The 15250-nt window shown below is 38.1% G+C and overlaps 1 protein-coding gene across 1 annotated transcript in view; it reads right to left on the reverse strand.

The window, feature by feature from the left end:
- fry (microtubule binding protein furry) overlaps window positions 1-15250 on the reverse strand; it is a 1411512-nt gene that overhangs the window by 440176 nt on the left and 956086 nt on the right. Inside the window, exon 28 of the mRNA XM_081727912.1 lies at window positions 8386-8490. Coding sequence (XP_081584038.1) covers window positions 8386-8490 — 105 coding nt within the window. The remainder of the gene's footprint in view (window positions 1-8385; window positions 8491-15250) is intronic.

The raw sequence follows: 15250 nt of genomic DNA on the forward strand, positions 1-15250 counted from the left end.
GAAAGACAGAGACGTTGAAAGACGAAAAACCATTTGCGAATTGCTGCTTCAACGACAGAGCAGAAAGGGGTTTCTGCATCGAATTATTACGGGTGATGAGAAGTGGATCCATTACGAGAACCCTAAACGAAAAAAGGCCTGGGTGAAACCAGGTGAACCAGGTCCATCACAACCAAAACGAGATATTCACTGTGCAAAGGTTATGCTGTGCATATGGTGAGATATGAAAGGTGTGGTGTACTATGAGCTGCTGCAACCGGGTGAAACTATGAATGGAAAACGTTATCGACGACAATTAATGCGTTTGAAGCAAGCTCTGGCCAGAACACGACCAGAATGGGAGAACAGACATGATAAACTTATTGTTCAACATGATAACGCTCGCCCACATGTCGCAAAACCGGTCAAAACCTATTTAGAAAATGTCGGATGGGAAGTTTTACCCCACCCGCCGTATTCACCAGACGTTGCTCCTTCGGACTACTACTTGTTCGATTGCATGAACAACGATTTGATTAGACAGCGGTTTACTTCTTCAGAAGATATCGAAACATGGGTCTCTGACTGGATCGCTTCCAAGGATGAGGACTTCTTTCGCCACGGAATCCGTACATTGCCTGACAAATGGGCGAAAGTGGTGGCTAGCGATGGACAATATTTTTCTTAAGGTATTTATGTATTTTGTGTTTGTACTACAGCTTCAATGTGTGCGTACCAACCGCACGAATTAATTCCTAGACCAAATGAACTCAAGAGTATCAATGGTAATTTATTAGGTATTAATTTACTTGGCTTGCTAAACATTTAATTTTGTTTATTGATAACATATTTTGAGCTTTTTAAAATTTTTTCTGCTTTCTAATATTTTTTGAAGTAAGTTAATCTATGTACAGGATGTTTCAAAATGAATATCGGGGTTTTAAGGTTTTGTATTATTTATTACATTTAACGTACAATTATAAATAATAATAATCCGGGTTTATCCGGAAAGTAGTAGGTCTGATTTTTTTTTAAAATCACAATTTGGACACATCGACTTAATAGTTTTCAAAATATGCCCCTTCTGTATCAACACAGCATGTCCAGTGACATTGCCAATCACTGAAGACTCCCTGAAACACAAAAACTGGAATGCTCTTCAGCTCCCTCTTTACGGCCTCTTGAATGGCCTGGACTGAGCCGTGGTGCCGTCCTTTCATGACATCTGAGCTGTAGAGTGGCTAGGGAAGCTATGTGGTGCCATGTTTGGTCAGGAATTTCATGACAGTCCATTGTCGCATTGTCGCGATGAAGCTTCCATGACCCAACGATTGCTGAACGGGTGCGGGCGACTCGTTTCCTAAGTCTTTCAAGTACTTCCACGTAGAATGCAGCATTCACAGTCTGACTAGGCGGTACAAACTCTCTGTGAATCACTCCTTTGCAGTCGAATACAAACTCTCTGTGAACCGCTCCTTTGCAGTCGAATACAAACTCTCTGTGAACCACTCCTTTGCAGTCGAATACAAACTCTCTGTGAACCACTCCTTTGCAGTCGAATACAAACTCTCTGTGAACCACTCCTTTGCAGTCGAATACAAACTCTTTGTGAATCACTCCTTTGCAGTCGAATACAAACTCTCTGTGAACCACTCCTTTGCAGTCAAATACAAACTCTCTGTGAATCACTCCTTTGGAGTCGAATACAAACTCTCTGTGAACCACTCCTTTGCAGTCAAATACAAACTCTCTGTGAACCACTCCTTTGCAGTCGAATACAAACTCTCTGTGAACCACTCCTTTGCAGTCGAATACAAACTCTCTGTGAACCACTCCTTTGCAGTCAAATACAAACTCTCTGTGAATCACTCCTTTGCAGTTGAATACAAACTCTCTGTGAACCACTCCTTTGCAGTCGAATACAAACTCTCTGTGAACCACTCCTTTGCAGTCGAATACAAACTCTCTGTGAACCACTCCTTTGCATTCGAATACAAACTCTCTGTGAACCACTCCTTTGCAGTAGAAAATGATGATCAACATCAATTTAATCTTCAACTTGCTCTCTTCCCTCCCGAAGCAATTTGCGCCACTCAAAAACACTTGCTCTACCCATAGCATCGGGTCTCATTAGCAGTTTTACCCAGTTTGACGCAAAACTTCACCGCGTAACGCTGCTCTAACAAAAGATTCATTGTGATGACAAGGCACCTTGAAAGGAGTTCACCTTAAACTCGATCTACACTTGGTGAAGGCTTGGAGACGACTGGCAACTTGTTCGGTGGTAGCTAAGACCCACCACCACCCAACCAGCGCAGTAACCCTTCTTCACCACGTTTTGGTGAGGGAAAATCAGTCCTACTACTTCCCGGATAAACCCTGTATACAGGGGTAAAAGTGAATCTGAAAAGGTAGGGGAACGCATGACGTCACGCCGTCCCCCTGCCTATCTGTGCTCATTGTAATCTTTTTTAGAAAGCGGGGAGACGCCATGGATATTTTTGGAAGCGGGGGACGATGTTCCCCTACGTTCCCCCTCATTTTACCCCTGCCTGTATATATAAAAAGGGAAAATTGACATTACGTAGCTCATGAAGTGAACCTTTATTTTTAAGGCAAAAAGAATATCGTCGTTGCTCTTCGAAGAACCGCTATGTGACGTTTTTGTCAAAAATGAGTTATGCCGTGCAAATAAACCTCAAAGCTGTCAAGCAGCGTCCCTTATAATGTGATAAGTGAATATTCAATGGCTTCGCCGCAACAATGAAAAAATAATAGATTGAAATTAGAGGCTTCAAGTTCTCATAACGTACGTATTGATCCTTTATGTGCTTATAAAGGCGCAAAAGATAAACCGACTTGCGCTACGTAAACTCAAAAATAGTAATATAATATTGTTAAAGCAAGCTACAACAATGTCCAGTGCATAATATACGCAGAACCAATTTTATTACATTTTTGAAGTGTTTCCGTGTATATTTGGCAAAATTTTAAGTTTGAAATGTTTTTGCTTCTTCTGAAAAGTTGCGGTTTTAACATATAGCGGTTCTTCGAGGCGCAGCGACGATATCTTAATTTCACACAACTGCCAGTTTCGTAAATCCCATTGTAGGGATACGCTACCCGGCCAGTTAATTCTTCCATTTTTAAAAAGCTGTAAATCGAACATTACTTTTCTTTCGTTATTTCAATGAGAAACAAGTGGACGTAGCAAAATACTATGACATAATTAGCATATGGACATTGTCAGTTTTTAACTAAACACACAAATATTTTTAGTCTTACATCTCAACACGTCCATATAAATTGAAATAAAAGCTTTGGTCAACGTCACGCCACATGACGTGCACAAGCTCACATAGCTTGAAATTGAACAATTCACACTTTGCATTAGATGTGATACCGCCCTACGACTGAAATGTATACCTTACTGTTGACCCCTCGAATAAGTTCATGGAGCTGGTAAGAGACATAAATCATTAAGAGGGTGTTACTTTGACTTAAGCGTTCCTTTTTAGTACCTAGCTATATGAGACGTGAACTTACAGTTCAAAGTGTAACACGAACAATCGCACAAAGAAAAATGTATCTGGCGTCCGTAAAAACGTAAGTTACATACGTAAATCCTGTAGTGTTTGGACTTAACGTACGACTATGGTAACATCCTGCACAAAACATATGTTTTATAATGCTTTCCGGATAAGTGTTCGATCTATAGGGGAGACCGGAGCACATTTGGCAACTTTTTTTTTTAATTGCATGTATGATATTTTATCTGAAACCTATTTAGAGGTAAAACAGGATATCATTTTCTTCCTTATACCTTTATGAACGAAGTGGAACAGATATTTTTTCACAAAATGAATATTGAGTTTCAAAACCAATGGTTAAGTGTGATCATGTGACGTTTGAAAATGTGCCCCGTATGCGGGGCAAGTTGGCCAAACTACTAAAACTAGACAGGGGCAAGTGTTCCAACTACTTCACATGCTAAAACACAGGTAATAAAACGTTGCTTTTACTGAAAATGTACCTTTTGTTTATTGCTTGGACAGTATAGAGAAGTGAGATTATGGTAGGTCTAATCAACAAGTTAACAAAAGTCATCATTGTCTGAATCACAATGAACGCGAACAAAAAATACATCTTCCTTTGCGCAGTTTTCGTGTGCCCAGTTGTTGCATTTTGTGTACCTCACTCACTTCTCCTTTGCCTTAGTGCTGGGGAAAGGCTCAAAGCAATAAATGCATAAACAATCTTCATCACTCGAATTAAAGTTTTTACACAATAGACTATATGGTCAATGGCAAGCACATATTCAGTATTGTTTTTTGGGGGAGGGATAGGGCCATAGCCGCTTCGATATTTCGAGGGGGTTGTTCGGACGTCATTTTTGCCAAAAAAAAAAGAAAAAGAAAGAAAGAAAAGAAAAAGGAAGAAAAATATTTCAGCATAGAATAACATTAACTTTTTTACGTTTCTCCTGAATGCGTGCCTGGTAACGGGCTACGTAATTTGTACTATACGGCTACGTTTGGTACGGGCTACGTTTTTTTGACTACATGCAATGTCAAAGCAGTACGTTTAACACTAGTACATTTACTTTAAGTTTTAATGCAGACCTGCTACTTTACTCATTTTCGAAAAAACTGATTTCACAAGATCTCCTGCCTACGTCAACACAGCTACTCAACTGTAAACTTGCGTAGATGACGTGCCAAGCATTGCTGCTTCACCCAGTCCACCCGCAGGAACGATCTACCAGATCCTTTCAGAACTAAAAAGTCAGTTGGAAAACGTGCCACGGTCTTCTCTACTTACTTTTCGTATGAAAAAACTATATAGGTGATCAGGATCTCACATACAGATGCATGTATCCGTGTAACATAGCTGAAGTATGTAACATATTATAGGTACGTAATATACGGAAGACCGTTACGTGTCAGACATCCTGCAGGGCCATCCTGTAACATCTAAGCGGGCAGCACGTACACATATGGATAACGCATGCTCCGTACAGATTTCCGTAGTAAACATACGGATTCCGAATATTTGTACAATATACTGCTGTCCACATAACGGATTTTTCTCAGTGCGTAATGTGTTCAAATTTCAAAGCTCTTCCACGGGAATTGAACCCGGGATATCGTGTACCAAAGGTGCGAGCGCTAGTCACTACTAGACCAGTGGGAACGGTTACATATGATTCCATGTACTATGTGTTTTCCATGAAGCATGAAGCATGTAGGTATCTATGTGTTTTCTCACTTTCTTTCCATTTATTCATAAACCAAGCTAGTACGCTGTGAAAAGGGGAGAAAGGGCAGCAAATAGTACCAGAAAAAGCACAAAAAGTGTAAAACCGCGTTGTTGTCAATAGTATTTCAATGATTCACGTTACGTGTGTTTTAAAAGTAGGATGTTATAAGTTCCGCCGGTGCAGATGAATACGAAAATGTATTCATAGAGTTGGAGGTGAGATATAACGTTGATCTTTTTAAACAAACTAACCTTGTGACGCAGCTGAGTTATCACGTGGTCAATCGGACGCCAGGTTTTAATTAACCACAAGATAATTGTGTGGGTGAATGATGACAGATAAAAGGAGTAAAGAGACCAAAATTATCCAGTTATCTGGAGTTCATTACTGAGAACTTCGGATTGCTTGTTTTATATTGCGTAATAGTTGCTATAATAGTAACACTAGGCCAAATGAGTACATTGACCTAAACATGAACAAGAGGCTGCACAATTTGGGGCTACAAGCAAACTTTATCGATAACACAAATACTAATAACGTTTTAATCTGTGAACGTACCAGAAATAAAAGAAAATAGTGTAAATAACAGAACTGAAAAATTAAGAGAAAAAGTAGTAGAATGGATCAAATACACCAACCATTTTTCAAATCAACACCCCTTGGTATATAAAAGTGTGAAAATATTGTCTTTGATAAATTACTGCGATTCATATTCCGCGAAATATTGTTAATAACAATTAAAGATTGACCATTATTATACGTATAAATGTTCCTTATTTTAATATCAACCGTATTTCAGGAGATACATATCGCTATAACTTAACAATATCGTGACAGGAGATTTGTCAGTAATACGCTGTACTTTTACATTATATAATTTAACAATGTAGTGGCAGATTTGCCAGTAATAAACCGTACTTTTATATGAAGTCTTATAGCGTAGAACTGTAGTTGAAATTCAGACAATCTCGTATTTGAACAATTTATTATTCAAAAAATAAATCATTATTCAAATAAGAATATTTTCTGAATTCATTATCCGAATTGTGGACAACTGTTCGAACGCCCCCCCCCCCCCGAGTCTTTCGCCCGTTGTACACCATAGGTTAAAATCGCGTGCTGAAGATCTAATTGTTACACTTAGCGAATTATGTATTGTTTTCCCTTTTATGTAAGTCTTCCTAAGATTTCGCTGATGTTCTAGATTTTACATGTGTTCATATCGCAAAATTACTGTGATTGTGCATCAAAGATATATTGGCCAACAATTGGGGAACGTATTCTTCACAGAAAATCAAGTAAAGAAGTCCCAATACACATGTGTTCGCAAACGAATAGTTTCGGATCTCCACTCTAATGAAAGTAATACGGACTTATCTTCAATACCCATAACACGATTACATTTTTATTGGTATTCTGACGTGACAAGTAGCAGAAGGCTAGTGAAACACATATTTGTGGACACAAGACTTTTTTTCTCTTGTCTCCCTTAGAGGAATATATTTCCGCAGCTTTGTTATGCACGTATATTTAACACCCCTTGTAGTAGTCATTCTATAATAAGATCCAATACCTTATTTATTACATATATTTTTTCACGTTCTTTTAAACTTATAGGAACAATGTAGTTTCTTGATATGTAATTGTTCGTTAACTGACATATGATAATCTTGAGATCATATTGTAACGTAATTTTCAGCTAACTTATTGTAATCTTAATTTTGATTTTCTAACTCCTTTTCTTGTGTTTGTGGCAAATAAATCAAAAGTATTTAACCTTTCAATTACATTCTCTACGTTAAAAGACATGGATAACAATTACAAGGGAATAGAGGTACGTTGGTTGATTTTGAATTTAGCATCCCTTTCAGCACCGAGGTTATCTGAGACGTAGATCTGAAGGGACCTGGTAAACCGGGAATCGAATCCAAGTCTCCCGTATGAAAAAAACATATGGGCTAACCGTATAACCACAGGAGAGCTCTGAATAGAGGTGGGGAAAACGGAGGAATAAAAGAGTGCGAAGAGGGAATTGAAGAATCCTGAAAACTTCCGTGAACACAAAGGTTTCCACTACAAACTCACATATAATCGGTAAATCCACGTACAGACGTATCTGGATGTTTCTAATTGTACAGGAAAGCGATTTGAAATTCTTCGTATAACATTATACCTTTAATACTATCTTCAGAAACACTAAGGTCAAAGCTTTCTTGGTACAATCCGCGGCAGAAAACCTGCAACATGAGGATGTAAGTTTATTGTGAAACTACGCCTAACAGCACAGGGAATGAACATAACGTCTAAGTAGAACGAATCACACCAGGATAAACCTCGGCCTCCTCCCGTGCACACTTATTTTGGAGCAAAAGTCTTCGTCATTTCACAATAAACTTATATGCTCATGTTGCAGGTTTTTTGCCGCGGATTGTACAAACTTTCTCAACACTGTGTTGAAAAAGAAATGAGTAGTCCTATATTGTTATACGAAGAATTTCAAATCGCTGTCCTGTAAAATTAGAAACATGCACATATGCCTGTACGTGGATTTACCAACGATATATGGATCGAACCACATACCATTTACATGAGAGAGGAATGTTTGACAACAAAACCCCCATCTTGACCACTTTTTGTGTTTTCTTTGCGTGAAAATTCATTCTATATTTTATATGTGAAATCTGACTGTGAGATGAAAAATAATAATTGTGTGTCTCGAGTATCTTTCAGAATCGCAAACAGTATATGGGGTGTTCAAAAAACGAGGGAATCACGTCACATCAACAAAATTGTGAGAAAAATAGACAGGGAAAGTATATTCGAGAACGTTAACAATCATTTACAATATCTGGACATGAATCTTTTAAGCTCTGGAAAAAGCTTCAGATAGAATTCTTGAAGACGAAACATGCCCACAATGACCAAAAGTAACTTGATTCCCTAGTGTACTGAATGCCGATATCCGACACTACTTGCCCCTAAATGATCCAAAGATACCTTAAAGCTCTACCAAAGAAGCATCATGCTAAAACAGTTTTTGTAAAGACCAACAACACGACAAATATATATTAAATTCAGTTGATAATTTAAACTGCGAGTACATTTATAAGTGATGGGCGCGCTCCAGAAAAAGAATTCAAACCTACCTTGGCTGTGATGTAAAACAAATTGTTGAGCACCATCTCTGTTGCTTCTGCTGATCCCCATCCTTCCCGACGTCCGCCAGCACGGGACATTTCCATTGCATAGTACTGAAATTGAAAATTACAAGTGTTGGTAAACTGATTAGTAAATGTTGAAACATGCTACAAGAGTTTGAAAAAAAATATAACTCTTAATTAGAAATGCAAGAAAGACGGGTTCCATGGAAAAATGGAGAAAAAGAACAACGGAAATCTTCATTTTTTACCTTTCTAAATAATCTTGCTTGATTACTAGCTTTGTTTTCCTCTATTAGTAAGCATGGTCGCTCACTGGTAGAGCGATTACTTTTGGCGCGCAAGGTTCCTGATCAGTGGCGGATCTAGGCCAGGGCGGAGGGGCTAGGCACCGCAGTTTTTTGAGTGACAAAAATAATTTAAGCTATTATTTATATATTTTTGAAAGTTTATAGTAAACTCATGATATACCTATCATAGTCTGGATTCTGCCTGCCCCCCAGTTTTTACATTCTAGATCCGCCACTGTTCTTGGTTCAATTCCGGTCAAGTAAGATTATGGTGGACAATATCATGACCGTGGGTTTTCTTGATATACTTCAATTTCTTCCCACATTCTCATTCCAAAATTCTTCCACCATAATTACTTGCCTTAATCCATCATAATAGAATTTGCCGTCAAATAATCGTATTAATATGACAGAATGATCTCAAAGTACATTTGTTTCTAGTACATTCAGCTGTGTCAGACATCATTTTTTTTTAAAATCCGATGTTCTCGGGATTGCTGCCAGAGTGAGTGTTGCTGTGCTGAGCTTTCGCTACCATACAGCGGCAACATCTTCAGAGCTATGTGTTGAAGTGTGCTGGTCGTACAATTTATATTGTAGTCTAGGAATTGCTGTATTTCTATTGGTTGTTTTTGTTGGCCAATGGCGTGCTCTGATTTTGCTGGTGGAAACTGTTCTCTGATTGGCTGATGGTTCTTTTCGTACTGAGAAGCTGGATCCAGATGTCAGGTAGATGATAACCTTCGTCTCTGTTGATGGATGGCTTGTATGTACGGATGAATAGAGATTGGCCAACAAAAACAACCAATAGAAATACAGCAATTCCTAAAGACTACAATATAAATTGTACGACCAGAACACTCCAACACATAGCTCTGAAGATGTTGCCGCTGTATGGTAGCGAAAGCTCAGCACAGCAACACTCACTCTGGCAGCAATCCCGAGAACATTGGATTAATAATAGACGCCAGCAAAGCTTCAAGATCATATCATTTTTTTTTTAATTAACACATCAACAAAGAACGAAGTGAGGTTTCGATAGAAGGACTTAAGCTCAGCACTCACAGGATAAGTGAATCTCGCTTTCAAGTCCCTATAGGTAATTATAGGGATCGCAACGAGTCGTAAAGCTTAACCTAGATCTACCAATTTCAGTATCCAATAGAATGCAAGGGTGTATCGCGGTCGTCAACCCCCATCCACGAAATTTTGGCAGTACCGTCTCTCGTGCTATACGGAGAACATCTTCTGAGGCTGCAGTGTTTTCGGATTGCCGCTAAGTTTCGTTTTGTTATTATTGTTGTTGTTTTACATTTATGCTATTATTATTGTTGCTATTTAATTTGAATAATTGTTAGTGTTTGTGTTATAGTTTTTCAAGTGCTGTTTCTTTGTCGATCATTCGCCATGTCTCCTAAGTTTGGCAACATTGTTGGTGCACTTCTCCTGTTTCACTTCTTTTTTCCCCTAAGTTTGGCAACATTGTTGCTGCACTTCTGCTGTTTCACTTCTTTTTTCCCCTAAGTTTGGCAACATTATTGGTGCACTTCTGCTGTTTCACTTCTTTTTTCCCCTAAGTTTGGCAACATTGTTGGTGCACTTCTGTTGTTTCACCTTTTCTCAAGTGTGTGTTCGGAAGGTAGCTTTACGAATCGTACCGAATTCTTCCGATTCATCATACATGAGGCAAACCAGTTCTGTGATTCGCTTTACGAGTCCTCGCGGTCACCTTAAGACTTTGTATGTAGATGCAATATGCTCTCTCCACTGGTTTAGTGACCAGTGCGCACACCTATGGTGAATGGGTGTTTGGGTTTGATTCCCGGTGGTAAAACATATTGAACGCATAACTGTGATTTCAATGTCACACTGTAGATTCACATCTCACATTGTCTCGTTACTGAAATGGAACTTTAAACTTTCACAACTAACCAAAAATCCATGTATGTATGTATGTATTTAAGAGCCTATCTACTAAAAACAGCGAAATTTCCTGCCAAAGACATCAAAACTCACCAGCAAAACTCACTCTTTTTGTGCTTTCCCAAGTCGCCAAATTATGTTCTATTTTTACCTGCTGACGAACAGCAAACGGGTGACAACCGCTGAGATGAAATGTACTTGAAGTCATTGTCGACAACGCGATAGTAACTTGAAATATACAACATTTCAATTTTCCTCTGATAGAGAGAACTAAGAACTGACTTGTGATATTACAACGTTATAGTGAAAATTTTTGACGAAAAGTGAAAGAGAAAAAAAAAAGGCTTCTTAGTAAATCTATTTCCAATACCTTTAGTTTGAAAGCTCGCCACTGCTTTCAAAAACTGAAAGCAAATATTGCTTCATAGGTTCTATATATTCAGAAAAAGAAAGAACGATTCTATGCTTGAAACTTTAATATCTCCTTTACAAAAAACTCGTAGATCAAAAGGATTCTTTAAAAAAAAGAAAAAAAAGAAAGAAAGAAAATAAAGAAAGTAAAATGTCTATACCATTCGCAACTCTGCACAGTTAAAGAAAATCTATTTTTAAAAAAAGAGGAATTTTCCCCTCATTCTCAGTGTCTATGTCTAAATTTTGATGTAATACAAGAAAGTAAGCGTATATAGCTCAATAATGAAGCTTTCTTTAGTTGCTGGTAAACTGAAGCTTTTTCAGCTTTTTTTCCTTTATTATTATCAGTTTATCTTTCTATGTCTCAGTTCACAGGGACACATTCAGATCTTTCTTGAGGAGGGACGCAAATTCGTAAATAAATCGTAGATATTTCCGGCATATATTGTTACACACGATCGGCTTGAGACCCTGATGTTGCGATATCCTTCTATTTGAAAGGGTGTATTTGTATGTTAGCTGGGGAACAGGGATGAAGTTGTGAATGGACACTATAAAATCACGTCGGCCGAACGGTTTAAGTATGCTTCTAGCCATTTTTCGATTTGCGACTCACGCTGTACTACAGTGCGATGGAATCCAAGAAGAAAGAAAACGAAAAATAAAGCGAAGCAGATAAGTGTAATAAACCCACACAGTAAAAAAAATTATTGTTAATTCAACTCAATTTTAACACAAGGCAGTGGTTCCAGCGTGACTACCACTATGCGGTGTTAGTTCAACACATACCCCGCGGTGCTGGCGTTTAACACCGGGGGTGTGTTACGTCTTTAACACACAACCGGTGTTGAGCCGTGCCGTAAGTGTTAATGAACCACAAAATTACTCCTTCAAAATATATTAAATTGCCTATATGCGTAATGTGTTTACATTATGCTGAGTCTAAAAAAACACTTTAAACAAGTAAAAAAAAAAAAAAATACTGCAGTGGCGGGTGGAGTGCACGAACCACCAGCCTTTTGATTACTAGCCGCGTGCTCTTCCGACTTGGACACGGAGGCGATGAAGAAAATGTCGCTTGTAGAGGGATAAATTGTTGAGGTCTTTTGAATTTGGCTAATCAGAGTGCTCCTTTAAGCCGCGTATATTCGACGATAACCGTTCTGGATAAGATAAAATCTGCTTCCCATGTAATTTTATAACAAAATGACGGCTGTCTATTTACTTTATTTTATAGTTCTTTCATATTCACTTTCAAATGATCGGCGACAGTTGCCATCTAATGAAGTTGATGCGTTTGTTGCTTTTAGTACACAATCGCTTAGAAAAAGAAGCAATAAATGCATCAAATGTTGGAGATGAAATTTTACGTATACCTGGATTTGTTTAAGTGTTTCTTTCTACTGTGTTTGTCTGTAGCTTCAATTCATAAATAAGCCTTTATAATTAGATGCCCAATATATTTGGCAATCACGCAGAAAACAACACCGAATATTCTACACTTGTGTTAATTTAACACACAAGTTATGTGTCATTTCAACTACCGGCATTCGACACACAACTCCAAATGGAAAGTGAGTTGTTCTAACCACTTGTTTGTGTTATATTTTAACACAATTGTGTTAACACATAGGCATGTCGTTGAAATAACACAACGATTTTTTACAGTGCAGGGGCGTCATTTAGGGGGCAGGAGGGGCAATTGCCTCCCCTGAGTTTGAGATTTATACAGATTTTATCCATAAAATAGTACTAAGTAAGTGAAAAACGCAAAATTTTACTTATATCAAGGGTTCTTGCCTCCCCCAAGCAAAATCTGATATGACGCTCCTGAATAAACCACAAAATAATGCCCCCAAGCAAAATCTGATATGACGCTCCTGAATAAACCACAAAATAATGCCCCCCAAGCAATCTGATATGACGCTCCTGAGTAAACCACAAAATAATGCCCCCCCAAGCAAAATCTGATATGACGCTTCTGAATAAACCACAAAATAATGTATCTAAAAGCATTCCTACTCACTACGTAATCTTCGTAAGAATACACAACAAAGAAGAAAAAATAACACAAAACGACCCGGTCGGGAGAGTAATACTCCCGGAAGTACGTTTTTCCGCGCGCTACTCTAGCCATCTGTTTTACGCGCTATCCTAGCCAGTTGTTTTAAGTTGGTCACAAAATTTATATCATGAAGTACAAGGGGAACAAAACGAGCCCTATATCATGGAGTACAAGGGCATAAGTACTACAACTACTTATCTGCACAAAAGTAAATAAATCACTCTTTTTAAGCATTATTTTCATATTATTTTAATTTAATAAGTGTTATAAAAACGTAAATAACAAATGTAAAAAAACTTTCCTCGGGCCGGGTTTGAACTCACGCCAAAAGAGAATTTTACTACTAGCATATAGCGCTAGCCCACTCGGCCACGAAGGTCGACGGCAGTAAGCGTTTGATTTTTGTTATTTTAATGCAACGTGGCAAGAACTGGATAACGCCAACCAATCAGGACTGTGTTTCTCGTTTCTACTTCCGGGAGCATTACTCTCCCGAGCTAGTCCTAATACAAAAGACATATTTCTGCTAGATCCGACATCGATGACGTAAATTGGGTTATTCTCCACCCAGCACTTCGATGGATGATGGAGGGAGGCAAGAAAGAAGAAAAAAGGAAGCTTGTTCAAGGTCGAGCTCGGCAACTAAATACCAGAGCAACCTTTATTCCCTGGATGATGACCTATTGCCCAACAAATTTGGTTCACATCCGGCCACTAGTTACTGAGAAATAAAGCACAACGTGTACACATAAACACACACACACACACACACACAACTTACTGTAACCATAAGCTTCCGTATGCTTACGCCGGGAGCTAATTAAGGTTAGTTTTATTTAATATTACTTTAAAAATATAAGAATATCGGTATTAACATAAGCTCGGAAATAATAATAATAATAATAATAATAATAATAATAATAATGCTGAATTTGCTGAATAACGGAAACAAGAGTATCACAGACCGGAGAACATTCTGAGTAATAAATGTGGTCCTCAGTTGCGAAAAGTTTGAGAAACGCTGTTCTAAAACATTTACAGAATATTACTCTACAAAGGGTCTAGCCGCATAAGACGGTAAAAAAGTGCCCTTACACGGATTGCTGTGATAGTTGTATACAAGGGTAACTTTGGTCTGAAAATGAACTTCAAATTCCTTCGAATTTCGAAGTTATTATTGAAGATTCGGAAATCAAAAATTGATCATAGCCGGAAACGCCTTAAGTTATGAGTATGAAACAAAGTATGAATGGAAGCCGCACCAACCCACCTATAATATACCTTGACCATGGTGTAATACTCGCGGTGCAACTTGATGTAAAATGAGAAAACCAGATTCGGACACGCCTGGATGATATTCAACCGGCGTTACAACATACATGTTTTGGCCGCCACGAATACTGTCAGAAGTCAAAGATGCTTGAATTTGAGTTTCTCACTCGTCATAAATTGTTCTACGTGGGAATATAACTCTCATAATCGTGCCTCTTCCAGAAACAGTGAGAGAGTACTAGTGCCATTGGTTTTTAGTATGTCTAACTAGTTAGTAAGATACCAATGTTTTTAAATCGTGATTTACAGAAAACAACATTTCTGATTATCCTTACATACAATGTATACCCATATATAATGTACAAAATATTATAATGCACAAAATAATAATACGAAAATTCAAAATGTTTTTGAAATGTCTTTCCTGTATTAGAAAACATTACCAGGAAAATAAAGGACACAATACATGAAACTTTCAATCTTAATCACTATGTGCGTATTACTGGAGTGACAAGACCGGCAACACATAATTTACTTTAAATCTCTGTAGGTCGAACAATCTTAGCAAAGTATCGCGTGAAAGGTAATAAATGTTTTTAACAACATAAGAACAACATCAAACTGTTCGATTCCCATGTGAACATTCACAATTATACGGCTTTATACCCGAATACCCTATTGTAATTGGAAGAAAATCAATATAACACCTGTATGTCTTCCTACTAATATGTCGAGATCGTACCTCGAATTTAACAGTGTTGGTATTTTCTTTCAGGAAATGGAGACCGATGTTGTTATCTTCATTCATCACTGCATGAGTTGAGTTGATTTTAACGTCTCTTTCAGCAGCGAGGCTATATGAGACGACCGGGGTGGGTAACATGTGTCA

The sequence above is a fragment of the Thermobia domestica genome, chromosome 10 (genome assembly GCF_964235325.1).
Source record: "Thermobia domestica chromosome 10, izTheDome1.hap1.1, whole genome shotgun sequence".
NCBI lineage: Eukaryota > Metazoa > Arthropoda > Insecta > Zygentoma > Lepismatidae > Thermobia > Thermobia domestica.